This window comes from Erinaceus europaeus, chromosome 17, assembly GCF_950295315.1.
Source record: "Erinaceus europaeus chromosome 17, mEriEur2.1, whole genome shotgun sequence".
In the NCBI taxonomy this organism is placed as follows: Eukaryota; Metazoa; Chordata; class Mammalia; order Eulipotyphla; family Erinaceidae; genus Erinaceus; species Erinaceus europaeus.
In genome coordinates this window covers 8,188,572-8,207,351 of record NC_080178.1, presented here as the reverse complement: position 1 = coordinate 8,207,351, position 18,780 = coordinate 8,188,572, and the positions used below count along the sequence as shown (strand labels likewise).

Genomic DNA, 18,780 nt, shown 5'->3' with positions numbered 1-18,780 from the left:
TCCCGTTGGAGGTTAAATAAGAAAATGAATGATAAGATTACTCTTTCAGCATTGAGGGGAAGGGACAAGTAGGTGGCCCAGTGATAGAAAGTCTGCTTTGCTTGCCTGAGGCTCTAAGTATGATCTCCATCACTACATAAAAAGAGGGGTGGTGTGGGGGTAGATAGCATAATGATTATGCAAAGAGACTCTCATGCCTGAGGCTCCAGAGTCCCAGGTTCACTATGTGCCCCCCACCCCCCAATCACCATAAGCTAGAGCTGAGCAGTGCTTTGGTAGAAAACAGAGAAAGTGACAGAGAGGGGGGAGAGAGAGGGGGACGGGGGGACCAGGTTGTTGTAAAAAAGATGTATAGACACCTGTCTTGGGGAAAACTGAAAATGCACCCTCTTGAATAAGTGTCCTTTAAATCAATACTCTCTCAGAAAAGTGATACTAACGTTGAAAAAATAATTATAATAACTCTTATGAAGCTAGTAACTCAATCACAGAATATCACAGTCTTGAACATGTAATAAAACTCATTTCCAAGCCAAAAGAGCAGTAAGGTGAGAGAGACTATGAATGAGCAAAATCCAATTACAGCTGCACTCTTTCCTTCTAGTCTGATCATTCTTACTGGGACGTTTCAATGTACTAACAGTGGTGTGGCTAAACTATCACACAACTTCCCAACCTTTAATGAATTTAATGGTGCCATTAAAAGCAACCCTACCCATTGAACAAGTGGTTAGTAAAACTCTGCATAGAACATTTCTACATGTCCAATTCATTGTAATGTCTCTTGTGTTTTCTTAGGTTTTTCTTTTCTTCTTTCACAAGTCACCTCAGTTCAAATAGTGCTAATGGAAAACCAGACAGCCGTAACAGAGTTCTTCCTCCTGGGGCTCACCGATGCCCCAGAACTGCAGATGCCACTCTTTATAGTGTTCACTCTCATTTACCTCTTCAATGTGGTTGGAAACCTGGGGATGATCCTTTTGATTTTCACTGACTTTCGTCTCCACACTCCTATGTACTTCTTCCTCAGCAACCTTTCTCTGGTGGACTTTGGCTCCTCATCAACTGTCAATCCCAAGGTCATGGCTGGTTTCCTTCTAGGAGACAAGATCATCTCCTACAACGCATGCGCTGCTCAGCTGTTCTTTTTTGTAACATTCGCCACTGTGGAAAATTATCTGTTGGCCTCAATGGCCTATGACCGATATGCAGCAGTCTGCAAACCCCTTCATTACACCACCATCATGACCACCAGTATGTGCACACGTCTGGCCATAGGCTCTTCCATCTGTGGTTTCCTGAATTCTGTGATCCATGTTGGGGACATCTTCAGTCTGTCCTTCTGTAAGTCCAATGTGGTCCATCACTTTTTCTGTGATGTTCCAGCTGTCTTAGCTCTCTCTTGCTCTGATAAACACCTTAGTGAAATGATACTTGTCTTAATTTCAACCTTTAATGTATTTTTTGCTCTTCTGGTGATATTTATTTCGTACATTTCTATATTTATCACTATCTTGAAGATGCACTCAACTAAGGGACATAAAAAGGCTTTGTCCACCTGTGCTTCCCACCTCACCACTGTCTCTATTTTCTATGGTACCGTCATCTTCATGTACTTACTGCCCAGCTCCAGTCATTCCATGGACACAGATAAAATCACATCTGTGTTCTACACCATGATCATCCCTATGCTGAACCCTCTGGTCTACAGCCTGAGGAACAAAGAAGTCAAGAATGCCTTCAAGCACACGATTGAGAGGTCAAGGTTTTCAAAACGGTTGGGATTTTAACATTCGAATATGCACAATACTATGGTTTTGTTCATCTCAGACTTTCTCAGTACAAGTTATTTCTAAACTCTAAAACTGTATTTAAACTCCTGAAATAACTCCCTTATAACTTCAAAAGTGTATAGCCCAGTATAAGAAAGCATATGCAGGAATATAATATCTCAAGAAGTATGACCAAGAAGAAGAATTAAAATTTTTAAGACCTGCTTATCAAACCTTATTAGTGACAATTAATCGACTTGCTTCCACTTACATTTTTCCACTACACGCTAATAAAATATAAGTGGAAGGCATTCATGAATAATCCCTTGAAGAAAGGGACCACATTAAGAGTAGGAACGTCAGGGGAAAAAATGCAGCATAACTAGCTTTTAAATTCAATATAATTTCATTAGTGATTAATAATGCTTTATAAAAGATTATCAGGGTATAGTCCCACACAGAATTCACCACTAAGGTTTTGTGCCCCTCTACCTAGCTATTTTTAATATAACACTTAATTCACTACTTGAGATATTAGATATAAAACTATATCTGATCATAATTTTTCTTTTGGTGAACAACTGTTGCATCATATATTTTAAAATAAATGCATGCCCTGTGGCATAGCTTGTTGAAAAAAATGCATAAACATCACATCCGGAAAGATTACCATGTCTGTTTTGATTGAGTCATAGGGCAGATTCAATATTCTTATATTACAATTTTCAAAAAGAAAATAGTCACACAAATTTCACAGCTTGCTTTAGAATTCTCTCAGTATTGTCCAAGGTATGGGTTTGACAAGTGTTTCATCATTATAGTACCAGAGTATTTTCACTACCTGAAAGATTTCTGTATATTCTGTCCAGTCATTCCTCTTACCCCAGGCCCCTGGAAACTCCAATCTTTTCACTGTCTCTCTAGTCTGTGCCTTTTTCATATATATCAATAGTTGGGACCGTATAAGTTGTAGTCTTTTGAAATTTCCTTTTCTGTGTGCTGGCAAAATGCATTTGAAGTTCCTATGTCTTCTCAGGGGTCGATAATTCATTTGTTTCTAGTGCTCGGTATTGTATCACAGTTTATGTATTAACTAAAGTATCATTACTGCTACTAGTTTTGGCAGTTAGGACTAAAGCTGCTGCAGGTATTCCAATGCAGGATGCTGTCTGTCAGGAAATTGTCAACCCCTGTTGGAAGAGTTCCAAGGGACATATTTTGATAACTCATATGACAAGATTACAGTTAGTTAATTATGGCAGCTCTAAGTGGTTCCCAAAGTGCTGTCCCTTTTTTCATCTGACCAGTGGATGTGTTTTTCCCTTCACACATTACTACTGTTTAGCATTTCTGTTAGTAGTCTGGATTTTGACCATTTTACTAGGTGCAATGGTTTACTTTTGTTATTTTAAATTGCATTCCCCTGATGACACATTGTATGGATCATCATTTACTTAGATTAAGATTTATTCAGTCATTTAGAGGAAAAGGGAAAACCAGAGAGAGCCTCTTTCTAACACAGTGCTCTGCTCTACCATGTGGGTGACGGAGATTCAAACCCAGCTCCAACTTCACTGGAAGAAGTCGATGCTGTGTTCTCTTTCATATTCTCTCTCTTTCTCTCTCTCTCTCTTTCTCTCTCTCTGTCTCAGTGCCTCTGTCTCTTTGTTTCTGGGAAAGTCAGAAACTACAGTGATGACAAAAAAAAAAAAATCTACTCCAAGACACGTTTAATTATTTTGTAGGACCTGGGGCAGTTTCCTTTTTTCTTTCTTTCTTTCTTTCTTTCCCTTCCTTCCTTCCTTCCTTCCTTCCTTCCTTCCTTCCTTTCCTCCTTTCTTTCTTTCTTCTTTTCTTTTCTTTTTTTTTCTTTTCTTTCTTTCTTTCTTTCTTTCTTTCTTTCTTTCTTTCTTTCTAATTTTTTATTTATAAAAAGGAAACAGGGAGTTGGGCGGTAGCACAGTGGGTTAAGCACAGGTGTCGTGAAGTGCAGGGAACGGCGTAAGGATCCCGGTTCGGGCCCCCGGCTCCCCGCCTGCAGGGGAGTCGCTTCACAGGTGATGAAGCAGGTCTGCAGGTGTCTCTCTTTCTCTCCCCCTCTCTGTCTTCTCCTCCTCTCTCCATTTCTCTCTGTCCTATCCAACAACGATGACATCAACAACAACAACAACTACAATAAAACAACAAGGGCAACAAGAGGGAATAAATAAATAAAAATTTTTAAAAAAAGAACAAAAAAAAATGAAGGAAACATTGACCAAACCATAGGATATGAGGGATACAATTCCACAATGTGATGATATGCTGTGTATAGAGACTGGTTTCATATCATTGTGGGAGGCAAATGTGACAATCACTAGTCTATTGTAGGTAGTCGATGCTTCATTTGACTTTAGTCTTTTTAATTTAATTTGATTAAGACTTGTAGTGGAACAATTATATCAGATCATGTGATAACTTCAGACTTATTGTATACTTAATGTATAACACAACACATAGAAGACTGTATCCAGTGAGTTGTCTGAAAATTCCTCAAACATGAATTAGGTCAAGGAGCAAAGAATCCTGGAAAGCAATGGAGCATGGGACTTTTGGACCTCACATGGGAAAGGAAAAACTGGTTACTTGCTGAAGTACGGCAGTCGTTTAGATGCTGGGTTTAGATCTAGAATATTTAAGGTTCAGTTACTGCTCACTATTTGTCCAAATTGTTTGCTTATGTCCTTTCTGTTTTTCCTGCCACCTGCTTCAATCAGCCCCTTTAGAAATTGGAGTTCCAGGTGTATTGTAAAACACGCAAATAAAAAGACTCAGGCCTTAATTCTCCCAGGGCTATAGGGGTACACAGTCAATGAAGTCAATTCCAGACTTTCTTAGACAATTAACTTGGGTCTCTGAGTAATTTTTTTTTTTTTGGTATCCTGCATCACCAGCCTGACAACATGACAAAAACCTGATTTATAAACAGATGATTTATTCCGGAGAATGTTTCTGTGCAATTATAATGAATGTTTACTTGAGATATTTGTATATGTCTAAGTCTTGTTGTCTAATAGTTTGCATGTCTTCCATATACTTGCTGATTTTATCTCCCATGTATTTTGCTATATAGTAATCTTTGTCAGTAATCTTTACTTCTTAACACTTTATTTGTTTACTGGATAGAGACAGAGGAATTGAGAGGGGAAGGGGAGATAGAGAGGGAGACAGAGAGACACCTGCAGCCCTGCTTTACCACTCATAAAGCCTCCTCCATGCAGATGGGCACCAGGGGGCTTGAACCTGAGTCCTTTGCTTACTGTGATGTGAGCACTTAACCAGGTGTGCTACTGCCTGCCCCCCCCATAAAATTTTTATGAATTTCTTTAGACTATTATATGTCAGTCTGAAGGACATTTGTTTTTAGATTTTTATTATTGTAGGTTTACCAGTGCCCAACTCTCACTTGGTAATAATTATTATGTATTGTTTTTTTCAAAGGATAGATTTGTCTATAGACAAACTACTAACAACTTTTCAATACCTTATGAATGTACCCTCACTGACTCTAGATGCCATTGATTTCAACAAGATACTATGTGGTAACCTTAGTGAGATTTTATGTATGTTTCTTGTTTCTTACAACTTTCACAATATTTTTATTGAACTGTTTGATTGGATATCGTTGTGTATTTCCTTGTGGGTACATAAGATTTTGGAAGTATATATAAAAGAATTTTTCAATTTGATTTCCCTTTCTGCTCTTATTTCTCAACTTTTATTTATGAGTAGGATCATCCCATACTCATCATTGTCTTTCTGACTTAGATCCCTCTCTGCATTGTCACTGGTCATCTCCATCAGGAAAAATACAATAGACCCCTTTGTGAGGCCCCCATAGGACCTTGCCCTCAACTTGGATGAACAACGGCAAAGAATGTTCCATCCTCCGAAGGGAGCATGAACATACTCTATCTACCAACTGAGAAAGATGGGTCCTGAAATTGGGGCAGCTTGGAATGTTCCTACTCATGACCACAGAATGTGAGCTCAGACCTACAGGGATGCAGAGGTTACATAGGCTCCTAAGCTGAATATGGGTCCCAGATCACATCAAATCAATGGGGTTTATAAACAATATTTATACACCTTTCCCATATTTGGAAGCTACTGTCTTCCCTGATTCAGCTTTCTGGCCCTTTTTCCAGCCATGACATCATCTCCCCAGACAATAACTTGGATTCACCTGCATATCAGAGGTTAGGCTCAGCAAAAAAACCCTAATATAGTCATGGGCCTTTTGGAATATAACTAAAATAGGCCTACTAGCTATCTTCAAAATGGAGACCTCAGATCTTCATCTGCAATATTCCAGCCTTTAGATTCATGATCAGTCAACAATTTGGCTTTATATGTTAACTCTTTTTTCAGCCTCCAGGTTCCAGATGCTACCATGATGCCAACTGTACTTCCCTGGACAGACAATCCCACCAATGTCTCCTGGAGCCCTGCTTCCCCAGAGCCCTGCCTCCCTAAGTAAAGAGAGAGGCAGGCTGGGAGTATGAATTGACCTGTCAATGCCCATGTTCAGTGGGGAAGCAATTACAGAAGCCAGGCCTTCCACCTTCTGCACCCCATAATGACCTTAGTTAAAGAATAGGAAATATCGGGGAGGGGATGGGATACAGAGTTCTGGTGGTGGGAATTGTGTGGAGTTGTACCCCTCTTATCCTATGGTTTTGTCAGTGTTTCCTTTTCATAAATAAAAATAAAAATAAAATAATTTTTTAGTTTGGCAAAATTTCAGATTTTTAGGAGGGGGTATTCTGCTTATTCTAGTATATTCTCACAAAAGCAAAATCATTCAGACCAAATAATTTACTGATTGTTAGAGGTCATAACTGGAAGAAAGGATTTATTAAAAGAAGTTGATTGGAATTTGTTTAGATGTTAGTGATTTCATCATGCATTATATACAATTCTCATAACTATATGCTCAAATTATGGCTATTTCTATATGTAAATGGTGCATTATAAATTGGCAAAAAACAGGAAATAATAAATAATAAAAAGAGTGCTTATGATGAAGATAACCATGACGGTCTCCATGGGCAATGTAATTGTCATATTCCTGGGAAAGTGGGTGAGTCATATAATATCCCACAGGGGAAATTCCCAGAGAGCTCTGTGTTTCTATAATTCTCTGCACACCTCCATACATTAGCCTTTGAAATCCACAAGTGATTTAATGTAACATCCTTGTAGAAAGACTAGTTTTCTTGCAGAGCCTACTGGGTCATCAGTTATTCATTTGAGTATTAACGCTAGTTGGTAAACAAAGGTCTTATTTAAATCTGATAAAATTTTATGAACCCTCAACTGTGCCAGAGAAAGAAATCCAAGGGGAAAATGTCAACTGACTTCTCTAAAATGATAACCTTTTATAGTTAAGTTTTTAGAATTACATCATTTTTATAGTTACAGAAACAAATTCTGTGAGTTAGAGAGAAGTGGTAATGTTATATATTTTTTCCAAATCAGGACAAAAATGACACCTACCTGGGTATAGAAGAAATGTATTATGGGTTCAGAACCTGACTCATGTTAATAGTCTTTCATTCATTTTTTTCTCAGTCTTAGAAAATCAGGTCCATTATGACTACTTGTGCATCTCCCTATCCCTGCTGGATATTGTCCTGAGTTCTGATCCCATGACTCAATCTTGGTGTTTACTTCTCTCTCTGCAGCCAGGTGAGTAACTTATGGTTAAGCACGCTTTAGGGACACGTAATTTATGTCAAAGTTGTGGGACAGTTTATGTCAAATGGCTTGAAAACAGAAGCATATTCATATTGAGCAGAGACTGCAATAGAATATCACAATTTCCACTAATAGGGACTACCACATTAGACCTACAGAAAGACAGACTGAAGGTATCCCCCATGTGAATTGAAGAATTCAAGAAACCACAGATGTAAGAACCAGTGGCCAAAAATGCACACACCCCTGTAGTTACAGTGGTGGTGGTGTAATGGAGGGGTTTGCAGACTGCTACATAGCAGTCATAGGCCATTGATGCCAACAGATAATTTTCCAGTGACAAAAGCTTCACTAGTGATGAAAGACTGCAGGACACACACACACACACACACACACTCTCTCTCTCTCTCTCTCTCTCTCACTCTCTCTCTCTCTTCCCCAGTATCTTTTTAAAAAACTCACCAAGCCACAGTTGAGTACAGACATATGTAGTTCATGTATAGAAAGAGGGTGAGGAGAGATTCCTGGGGCTAAAAGGCTGGAGTCAGGAATGGTGGGAGCCAGACAGGGAGTTTTTCAGCTGAGGCTCACCACTTCTGGGTCCAAGTGAAAACAGACTGTTTTATTGAGGCTATTTTCTAGCTGTAACTCTTTATCCAATGCTTTGACTTCTACTCCGAATCTCTCCACTGATTGTACATGCAGCGGTTAGTCCAGTTATTCTACCAAATCCACTAAGCACATGTTTACAAGCTACTCTTCACTGCGATCATTTAAAGATTGAATTGATCTAAAAAGTCCAGTGAATCATGACTCTTGAGTCAAATTCAGCTTGATTCAAATTCACCGATGCAATTGGTCATAGGAGCCACCCAGTCTGGGCATATGTTGACTTTGCTTCAAAGTGTGGCTTGCCAATATTAATATATTTAATTTTATTTATTTATTTATTTATTTATTTATTTATTTATTACCAGAGCACTGGTCATCCCTGGCTTATGGTGGTACAGGGGAGATTGAAACTGGGGAGCCTCAGACATGAGAATCTCTTTGTATAACCATTATGGTATTTACACTGCCCTGGAAATTAATATTTTAAATAATATAAATAATAGTTTAAACACTTAATATATAAAAAAGTAAATCATACCATAAGTTTACTGAGTATAATATACCTCTTATTTGTGTAGATCAGCTCCTTAGAGGTGGGCAGCTTGCTCCAATATATATTAGTAGATTTGGAAAAGGTAAATTGGCACTAATCAAAGGATTTAATCTTATATATCTCAGCTGATAAACATAAAACTTAAAAGTTGAGGAGACTATCCATGAAGACCCTTTAGATCCAATAGTATATAAGTCAACATATGTATTTAAAAATTAGAGATTTGTTATCACACTCATTTATTTAATATGAAAAATCTTGAAATACAAATGAATTCTATAATGAAATAATGACCTGGTCCATACAGTTTTCAATTTTTTAAAATTATCTTATTGGGGAAAGAGTGATTTACAGAACAGTTGTTGACATATAGGTACAAACTCTTCATACATTTTTCAATTTAAGTTTCTTTGTTTACCACCGTTTCTTTCCTTTCATATACCCAGAGCATTGGTGACTCTCCTCATTGATGATGAACAGTACAGAAGTGATGGAGTTCATCCTCCTGGGACTGACAGATGACCCACATCTACAGATTCCACTCTTTATAATGTTCACCCTCATCTACCTCATCACTCTGGTTGGGAATCTGGGAATGGTTGTGTTGATTCTGTTGGACTCTCACCTTCACACTCCCATGTACATTTTTCTGTGTAACTTATCTCTGGTGGATTTTTGCTACTCTACAGCCGTCACCCCCAGGGTCATGACTGGGTTTCTTCTAAGTGACAAGGTCATCTCCTACAACGCATGCGCTGCTCAGATGTTCTTTTTTGTAGCTTTTGCCACTGTGGAAAATTATCTGTTGGCATCAATGGCCTATGACCGCTATGTAGCAGTCTGCAAACCCCTCCATTACACCACCACCGTAACTACAGGGGTGTGTGCATTGTTGGCCACTGGTTCTTACATCTGTGGTTTCTTGAATTCTTCAATTCACATTGGGGATACCTTCAGTCTGTCTTTCTGTAGGTCTAATGTGGTCCATCACTTCTTCTGTGATATTCCAGCTGTCATGGTTCTCTCTTGCTCTGATAGGCATGTCAGTGAGTTGGTTCTGGTTTCTGTAGTGAGTTTCAACATCTTTTTTGCTCTCTTGGTTATCTTGATATCTTACACTCTCATATTCATCACCATCCTGAAGATGCCATCATCCTCAGGATACCAGAAGGCCTTATCTACCTGTGCTTCCCACTTTGTTGCTGTTTCTATCTTCTATGGAACAATTATCTTCATGTATTTACAGCCCAGCTCCAGCCATTCCATGGACACAGACAAGATGTCGTCTGTGTTCTATACTATGATCATCCCAATGTTGAACCCAATAGTCTATAGTCTGAGGAACAAAGAGGTGAAGACTGCATTCATGAAGGTTATTTTAGGGGCCAAATTGTCTTCAGGGTGATGTTATCCAATATGCAGTAACCTAGTTTCAAAGAGACCACAATGAAATTAAGTACCTGATGTGATTTTTTTTCTATTCAATTTCTTATTCTGAAAAAACAAAGCCTATATATTGAATTATAGAATACTGAAAAAAAGGAGTGATAAAATAATTTAGGTTCTTCTTGTTTGACACATTATTAAGATCCTAGTTTAATTCCTTATTCAGCATTCATTTTTTTAAAATCACTTGTCATCAGTACAAATGATATAAGACAGAGACACAAAGAACCTGTGATAAAAAATTGCAAGTATATACCTCATGAGGATATATAACATTGTAATGGGAACTTTTCTACTGTAAAATGGAATATTGCTTGTTTTTAATAGTAAATATTTAAATATTTAATGTGAACTTAAAATATAAATATATAGGTAATGTTTTTATTTTTAGGGTATTGCTGTTCTGAGAACCCCAATTTGAGAATAAAAATGATAAACTAGTAAGTGAAAATATACTGTTTTGGACCAGTTTTTTTTTAATTTTTTATATTTATTTATTTATTTATTCCCTTTTGTTGTCCTTGTTGTTTTATTGTTGTAGTTATTATTGATGTCATCATTGTTGGATAGGACAGAGAGAAATGGAGAGAGGAGGGGAAGACGGGGAGAGAAAGACAGACACCTACAGACCTGCTTCACCGCCTATGAAGGACTCCCTGCAGGTGGGGAGCCAGGGGCTTGAACCAGGTTCCTTACGCTGGTCCTTGCACTTTGCGCCGCGTGTGCTTAACCCGCTGTGCTACTGCCCGACTCCCCTTGGACCAGGTTTTATTGAGAGACGTAATACTGCCTTGAGTAAGTCATTGAAAGAACCAACATGCTTGCATTTTAATTTTTAAAAAATAAAATAATGAGAGTACAAATAAGTATGACAGACCGAGAAGCCCTGGCTTTAGTGAACCAAACAAGCTAAAGGCAAGCAACATGTGGTCTCATTCATAGGTTGTTTCTAAAGAAATGGAATAAGTGAGAGAACTCACGAGAACAAAATTAATTTTATAAAAAATCTTAATTTTTTTTTAAAACTTTTAAATTATTGAATAGAGACATCCAGAAATTGATAGAGAAAGGGGTGATAGAGAGGGAAAGAGACAGAGAGACACCTGCAACACTGCTTTATCACTTGCAAAGCTTTCCGTCTGCAAGTGGGGACCAGAGGCTCGAACCTGGGTCCTTGCATTTTGTAACATGTGCACTCAACCAGGTGTACCACCACTAGGCCTCGATATTTAATTTCTTTAGACGTTACTACCAATACTCTAGAAAAAAAAAAGTCGCTGCTTGAGTCATCTCTGTTCTACACATGAGTGAAACAAATGAATTTGGAAAAAATAAAAGGTAACCAAACTTCTTCCTTTTTTGTTTTGAATTCACAACTGGACTGTTTTAAACATGTTCCTGCTTCAGGGAATCTATGCTTGTTTTTCTCTCTGTGGCATGCTCTCTTAGTTCATTTGTTCAGGTTTTTTTCTTTAAAAAAAAACATTTTTTATTATCTTTATTTAATTAATTATTTAGAGACAGCCAGAAATCAAGAAGGAAAAGGGTGATGAAGGGGAGAGAGACAGGCAGAGAGAGAGAGAGAGAGAGAGATATCCATCTGCAGCACAGCTACACCTCTAACAAAGCTTTCCCGCTGCAGGTGGGGACTGGGGATTGGAACCCGGGTCCTTGTACATTGTAACTTATGCCCTTAACCAGGTGGACCACCACCCAGCCCCTCAGGTTTTTTCTATCACAGGCTTCTCTCCTAACCACCGTAATGAAACAGTCTTTACTTACCATATATGTGGCCCTATCTCTCTATGTAGTTCAAATCTGTTACACTCAGTGGTTCACCTGCTGATTTTTGTATCTTTCTCGCATAGAGTTTAAGCTCCACAGAAACAATGACTATCTATTTTGGTGACAATATGGCCCTTAGTGCTTAACGGTATGCCTCTTTCACAGAATATTTTCAACAAATACTATTGAGTAATACAACTGTGTCAATGCACTGAACTTTGAAGCGGTTTATCATCACAATAGATATAGCGTTCATCACTGACAACTCTAAGTAGCTACAAAATGCATTTTAAAAACACAGTTAATGTTCTAGTTTGTCAAAATATTTTATCTGCATTCTCAACCAATATTTGCATTTGAATGTTTCGACGCAGTGATCTCCATGATGCAATGAATCATTTGACACAATCTCATATATATTTTTTTCCGGGTTTGAGGTGCATATAAGCCCTACAGATTTCTACTTAGAATCATTAACTTTGCCTAACTTTCCTGAGCCTCATTTTTTATGAGTGATTCAATATTGATTTACAAAATTACATGTCAGCAAGGATACAATTTCACACTGTTCCCCTCACCAGAGTTCTGAATCCCCAATCCCATTGCAGTCAGCCTGGGTTCTCCCAAGGTTGCAGACATTGGTTAAGTGTTATCTCCACAACCATCTGTCTATATTTATACATAATTACTCCCTTTTTCTTCCAGGTCTGGTCCTCCCCCCACCCCCACCCCCAAGCTACACATAACCTATTACATGTCCAAATTTCCCTCCCCTTTCCCTCCTCTCTTTCCGGGTGCTTGCTGATGGAGCTGAAGTTCAGAGCCCTCTTATCCTCTTGCTCCTATCATTTCTTCCCAACTGGGAGTATGGATAAAGATTATTTTGTGGGTACAGGAGTTGGGAGTTCTGGCTTCTGTAATTGCTTCTCCACTAGACTTGGATCCTGGCGGGTGAATCCATACCCCCAGCCTGTTTCTATCTTTCTTAGTGGGCTAGAGCTCTGGAGAGAGCCTCTTTTTCTTTCTTTCATTTTAATTGGATCTGGGAATAAAACTCATAGCCTCACAAATGAAGGCATCTATACTACTGAACTATACCTCCAAATTCCAAGCCTAATATTTTGATGTGCAAAATTAACAGTAGGCACATTTTATAGTATTATTATGAGGATTAAATAAGTCAATGCATAAAAATAGTAAGATCTAGTTGTGAGGCAGAGTCCAACTATGCTATTTCTAGCATGGGATGATAATCTTTATGTTGACTTGGGATAAAGAGGGGCAACCAGCAGTGCTTAGGAAGTGAGTAAGATTTGAAGTCTTGAAGTCTTCCTTTTTATTTTTCCCTTTTCTTTCATTCTAGAATCACCAGGGATCTTGTGATCAGCAACCTGTCTTATAAGGTCTATCATTGCTGCTGCTTAGAATTGGCTTCTCCAACAATTTTATGTGCATTACCCTTTTATCCTTATGTGCATTATCCTTTTGTTTACAGCTTCCCTGGAAGCCTTGATTTCACATGGATTTGTGTTTCTCTTTCTCTTAAATTCATTATCTCCTTCACTGCGGTTAATACAAAGCAGAATCACAGAGATTCAAGGCAGACAATTCCTTACTCCTAGGTTGTCTTACCTTGTACAAATATGATGTTGGAACGATTTTATTTCCCTCTGTTCTAGTGGAAGAATAATATTTTATGTTAGGATTTTAATCTGAAGGACATCCATATCAACGAAACACAACTCTTCCTTTTAAAGGTTTTATAACTTAACAGTACAACTTTGACTCTCAAAGACATTGTTTGTAACCTTAGCCCACATGACCCATCTTATTATTTACTCTATTCTACCACCCAAATTAAGGACCTTATAATAAAGTGTGTGTATAAGATGAGTAGTGTTATTCTAACTTCTTATCATTAAGAAAATTGAAATTTATATGATGTCCCGAAACCATGACATATATGCTTTTTATAGCACTATTCACAATAGTCCAACATGGAAACATTAGTACTTGTCAACAGATGACAATATAAAGAGTATATGTATACATATATACATGTACATATAGGTGTCCTATTCAATTGTAAACATTGAAGTTTGTTTTGGCAACATGGATGGGAGTTGGAATGATTATATTAAATGACTTAAGTCAAAAACAGAAAGACAAATAATATATTATTATTACTAGTATGTTTAATATAAATAAACAAAGATAATGAATAAGTAAAATAAGTAGGGTGAGGAGATAGTATAACGGTTATGCAAAGACTTTCATGCCTGAGTCTCTGAGTTCCCAGGTTCAATTCCCTGCACAACCATATGCCAGAACTGAACAGTGTCTTGGTTAAAAAAAAAAGTAAAGAAAACAGAAGCTCTTATAGTTTCACATAAATGGTGGTCAGCACCATAGCCAAAGGGAAAGAAGAACTGAGAGCAACATTCTTGTAGGAATAAAATAATGAGTTTACTCATTGTCAGGGCATCAGGTAGGAGAAGGGATTTACCTGTAGAAGGAGGTAGTGATTCTTTGACCAACAACTTGACAAATTTCTCAGAAACATACATAAAATTGTGGCTACTTTGTTTTGAAATTTTAACTTAACTATAAATTGACAGAAAAAAGAAGTGACAAGAAATGCAAAGCTATGAATTTATAATGAAAAGAACCAGATTGGTCCCCACAGGCAGTTTAATCATCATGTCCTTGGATAAGTGGGATGAGGACCTATGTACATTCTCAGAGGGGAAATTCCCAGAGAACTTCATGTCTCTATAAGTCTCCCAAGCATTAGTGTTTGAAGTCCCAATATGACTCAATGTGGCATCACGATAGAGTGATTGGACTTCGCACCAAACCCATAGCACCAGTGTGTTTGTTCACCTGAAAGTCAATACTTGTCATTGTACAAACATCTTATCCCAACCTGAGGATTTGCTGAGAAGTCTCAACCACTGTCAGGGTAAATATAAAATTTTGATTCATTTACTACAAAATTATAATAATTTAGAAATGTGTTTTACACCTTCATTACTTGAAATGTACAGCTATAATTATGCAAATTACATAGAAAAGTGCTATTATCTTTATTTCAAAAAAATATGGAGAAAATGACTCATTAAGGGCATAGCAAGAATGCAAAGTGGGTTTAGAATTTGACGCCTTTCATCCATTTCCCTCCAGGTTTAGAACACTGAACCCTTACAAGCACTACTCGTGAGAATGTTGCTCTGTTAGCATTTATGCCTTATGCCATACCTCATATTCTGAAAGTTGACTCACTCTTTCAGAATAACTCTTCCACTAGCTGTTGAATTGACTATTTCCCCATCATCCAGGTAAGGACTTTACTTTATAGACATTTTACTGACATGTACAATTCAGGCAACATCTTAGTGGCTGCTAGGCTTCTTAATTTATTCTAAGCAGAAACCTGTCATTTCAAAGAATTTTTTCATTTGCTGGAAGTTCACTGATATTTCTTAACCAGTAATCTTTCTGTCCAAAATAAATGAACAGCAAAATAAAATAGATGCTTTCTGATTTATCAGGTGTTAATTTCATCTTGTTCATTAATATTTTATTAGAGAAAGAATGAGCAATCTTATTGGAGATAAAACAAGCAAAAAAGTGTGGGGTAGTGTTTAAATTTTGAAAGTACCCTAAAATCAGTTAACTATATCCAACTGTCTTTTATCTTTTCCCTGTAATTTTTACATCCTTATTATTGCTAGCACTTCTGTACACGTTAATAGTGCAAGACTGAAAGCATAGACTTTTGAACACATAGAAGCCCTTTTGAACTCTTGAATCTTGATTCTCATACTTGCTGTGTTTTGACAACATCTCCTAAACTCTCATATTCTTGCCTAAAATTAACACTGTTAATTAAATTTGTTTATTTATTTAAACTTTTTTTGTCATGGTAGAGACAAAAGAGTAGAAGAGAGGTGGTAAGAAGAAAAGAGAAAGACACTTGCAGCCTGAGATGGCAGAAACCAAGAAATTAAGAAAATGGACCCTTGATTCAAGGCCAACACAGAGACTTCAAAGAAGAAATTATGTAAAAAAAAATGACTCACATGAGTCACTGTGAATGAATTTCAGACAGCTTCATGGGGAGAGGAAGGACAAGATGAGAAACACTGGAAATCATAGATAATTCCACTGTTCATAGCTTGGTAGGAAAGGAAAATTGACTAGAAAGATTTCAAAAATTCAAAATTCACTCATACCACAATCTTCTCAGGTTGTCACTGATTTTCTCAAATCCCCATGAAGACCACCATCCTAGTCTTCTAATAATATCATAGCTAGGACTCATCAGTGTCAAATACCCAACATTTTATTGCTCTTTGTGTGCTAAATTATTAAATCTCACAATATTAGTACCAGGTAGACCCCACTGGTGTTTTAAATTAGGTGTTGGGGGAAAAAGATGAGACACAGAGGAGTTAGATAAGATTAATGATTTCTAGGTACTGAATGATAATTTTTTTTTTATTTGTGATTTAATAATGATCAACAAGACAGCACAACAACAGGGGTGCAATTCCACACAGTTCCTACCAACCAGAGTTCCATATCCCATCCCCTCCGTCGGAAGCCTCCTTATTTTTTTTCCCTCTGGGAGTATAGATGAAAATTCTTCAATGGTTGCAGAAGATGGGAGGTTTGGTTTCTAGGCACCTCATGCCAGAGTCCAGGTTCTACATAAAATGTTTTGTCTTCTCCTCTGTATACTTTACTGGTTGTAGATGCCTCTACTGATTCAGTTATCTTCCACCATCCACTATGCTCATTTCTTAGTTACTTCATTATGAGTCCCAAAGCTAAGTTTACAGCATTGATGATAACAAGGAATTGTTAAATTGACGTAAATTCAATTTTAAGAATTTAACTGGGACTATTGGCCTTACCACTAACTATGGGTTAAAATGCTGAGTTTGGTCCAAAGCACAGTTTTCTAATTTATAGTCATTTGCATATGAAAAAATTCAATCTTAAGTGAATCATAACTCAAATAAATGTCACAAAACTTAATACATTACACTTGAGGTAATGTATTTAATATATGTGCATATTATTTACAGCAGCTACTGGTAGGTGAATAACTTTGTAGAAAAGCAAAATGGTAGATATAGTAATTTTTGCAGACTATTGAGAAAAAATTTGATTTTTTTTGTTTCACTATCCCTACTTTCTTTTTTTTCTCTCTATTTCTTTTTTTTTATTTATAAAAAGGAAACATTCACAAAACCATAGCATAAGAGGAGTACAACTCTATACAATTCCCACCACCAGAATTTTATATCCCATCCCCTCCCTTGATAGCTTTCTTATTCTTTAACTCCCTGGGAGTATGGACCCAAGGTCATTGTGGGATGCAGAAGGTGGAAGGTCTGGCTTCTGTAATTGTTGCCCAGCTGAACATGGGCGCTGACAGGTCAATCCATACTCCCAGCCTGTCTCTCTCTTTCCCTAGTGGGGAAGGACTCTGGGGCATCAGAGTTCCAGGACCCGTTGGTGGGGTTGTCTCTCCAGGGAAGTCTGGTTGGCATCATGCTAGCATCTGGAACCTGGTGGCTGAAAAGAGAGTTAACATACAAAGCTAAACAAATTGTTAAACAATCATGAACCTAAAGGTTGAAGTTGTATATGAAAAGTTGGGTGGGGGGTCCATTTTGTAGATAGCTAGTAGGCATATTTTAGTTATATTCCAAAGGGCCTGTGGCTATACTACTTTTTTTCCCCCTGAGCCTGAAATCTGATATGCAGGTGGATCCAATTTATTTCTGGGGAGATGATGTCATGGCTAGAAAAGGAACAGAAAGCTGGATCAGGGAAGAGAGTAGCTCCTAGGTATGGGAAAGGTGTATAAATATTGTTGACTGTAAACCCCATCAATTTGATATGATCTGGGGTCCATATTCAGCTTAGGAGTCCATGTGACCTCTGCATCCCTGTAGATCTGAGCTCACATTCTGTGGTCATGAGTAAGAACATTCCAAGCTGCCCCAATATTGACCCATCTTCCTCAGGTGTAGCATATAGTATGTTATCCATCCTCCCTCCAGAGGATGGAACATTCTCTACCATTGTTGATCCAAGTTGAGGGCAATGTCCTATGGGGGCCCACAAAGGGGTCTATTTTGTTGTTCCTGATATAGATGACTGGTAACAATGGAGAGAGTGATATATTTGGGATCTAGGCCCATCATGTCTTTTTGGGAATCTCAGGAATCCCCGAATAGGGCCCCAGCTGCTGGGGTGTACTGATAGTGACTAAAGAGTCATTTTTAAAGTATGCCAGTCTTTTGCCCTTATTCAGCTTTTGCAGTCCTTGCTTTGATAAAGTTAGCTTTGGAGTGAGTGAGAGAACTCTAATAGGAAGTAGTTGAGGAGGGTATCTAAGTCTAAGTAAACACTATTTGATTAGGAACTTTATACTGACTCACTGCAGACTATTGTGTACTTTTGCTTTCAGCTATATATTTTGCTCTAATTTATGGATACATGTGAACATATGCTCTATCTCACAGGACTTGGTCTATATCTCAGTTTTGGGACTTTGTTAGGAAGTGAACCACTTGGAATGGAATTAGAGAATCCTATGAAAGGAAAGGTCTCACCCGAGTGATGAAGCTAAAGGGTTGACATTCCATGCCTGATGTCTCTGGACACAGTCTGAAGTGAAGCATGCTGAGCTGGTACTCATGTTGATTAGGTTGGGATCAGCATATGTAATATAACTTGGTATGAATTGAGAGAAGCATGCAGGAAAGTGAGCCCCACCCTAGAGGTTCCAGGACTGGGGGAAATATAGACTCTATAGAGGAAGTGGGAGGTTCCTGCTGTCTTAGAGTTTAAGAA

At 37.8% G+C, this 18,780-nt stretch overlaps 2 protein-coding genes across 2 annotated transcripts; both read left to right on the top strand.

Annotated features, from left to right (window-relative positions):
* Positions 1–842: 842 nt before the first annotated feature.
* Positions 843–1,790, top strand: LOC103110419 (olfactory receptor 5B2-like). The gene has a single exon (XM_007519589.2). The coding sequence runs from the start codon at positions 846–848 to the stop codon at positions 1,788–1,790; it is 945 nt and encodes a 314-aa protein (XP_007519651.2). The 5' UTR covers positions 843–845.
* Positions 1,791–9,145: 7,355 nt separating this feature from the next.
* LOC103110418 (olfactory receptor 5B3-like) lies at positions 9,146–10,081 on the top strand. The gene has a single exon (XM_007519588.2). The coding sequence runs from the start codon at positions 9,146–9,148 to the stop codon at positions 10,079–10,081; it is 936 nt and encodes a 311-aa protein (XP_007519650.2).
* Positions 10,082–18,780: the final 8,699 nt, after the last annotated feature.

Excerpts from the sequence above, each read along its gene's own strand:
- LOC103110418 (XM_007519588.2), top strand. The coding sequence starts at position 9,146 with ATGATGAACAGTACAGAAGTGATGGAGTTCATCCTCCTGGGACTGACA.
- LOC103110419 (XM_007519589.2), top strand. The coding sequence starts at position 846 with ATGGAAAACCAGACAGCCGTAACAGAGTTCTTCCTCCTGGGGCTCACC.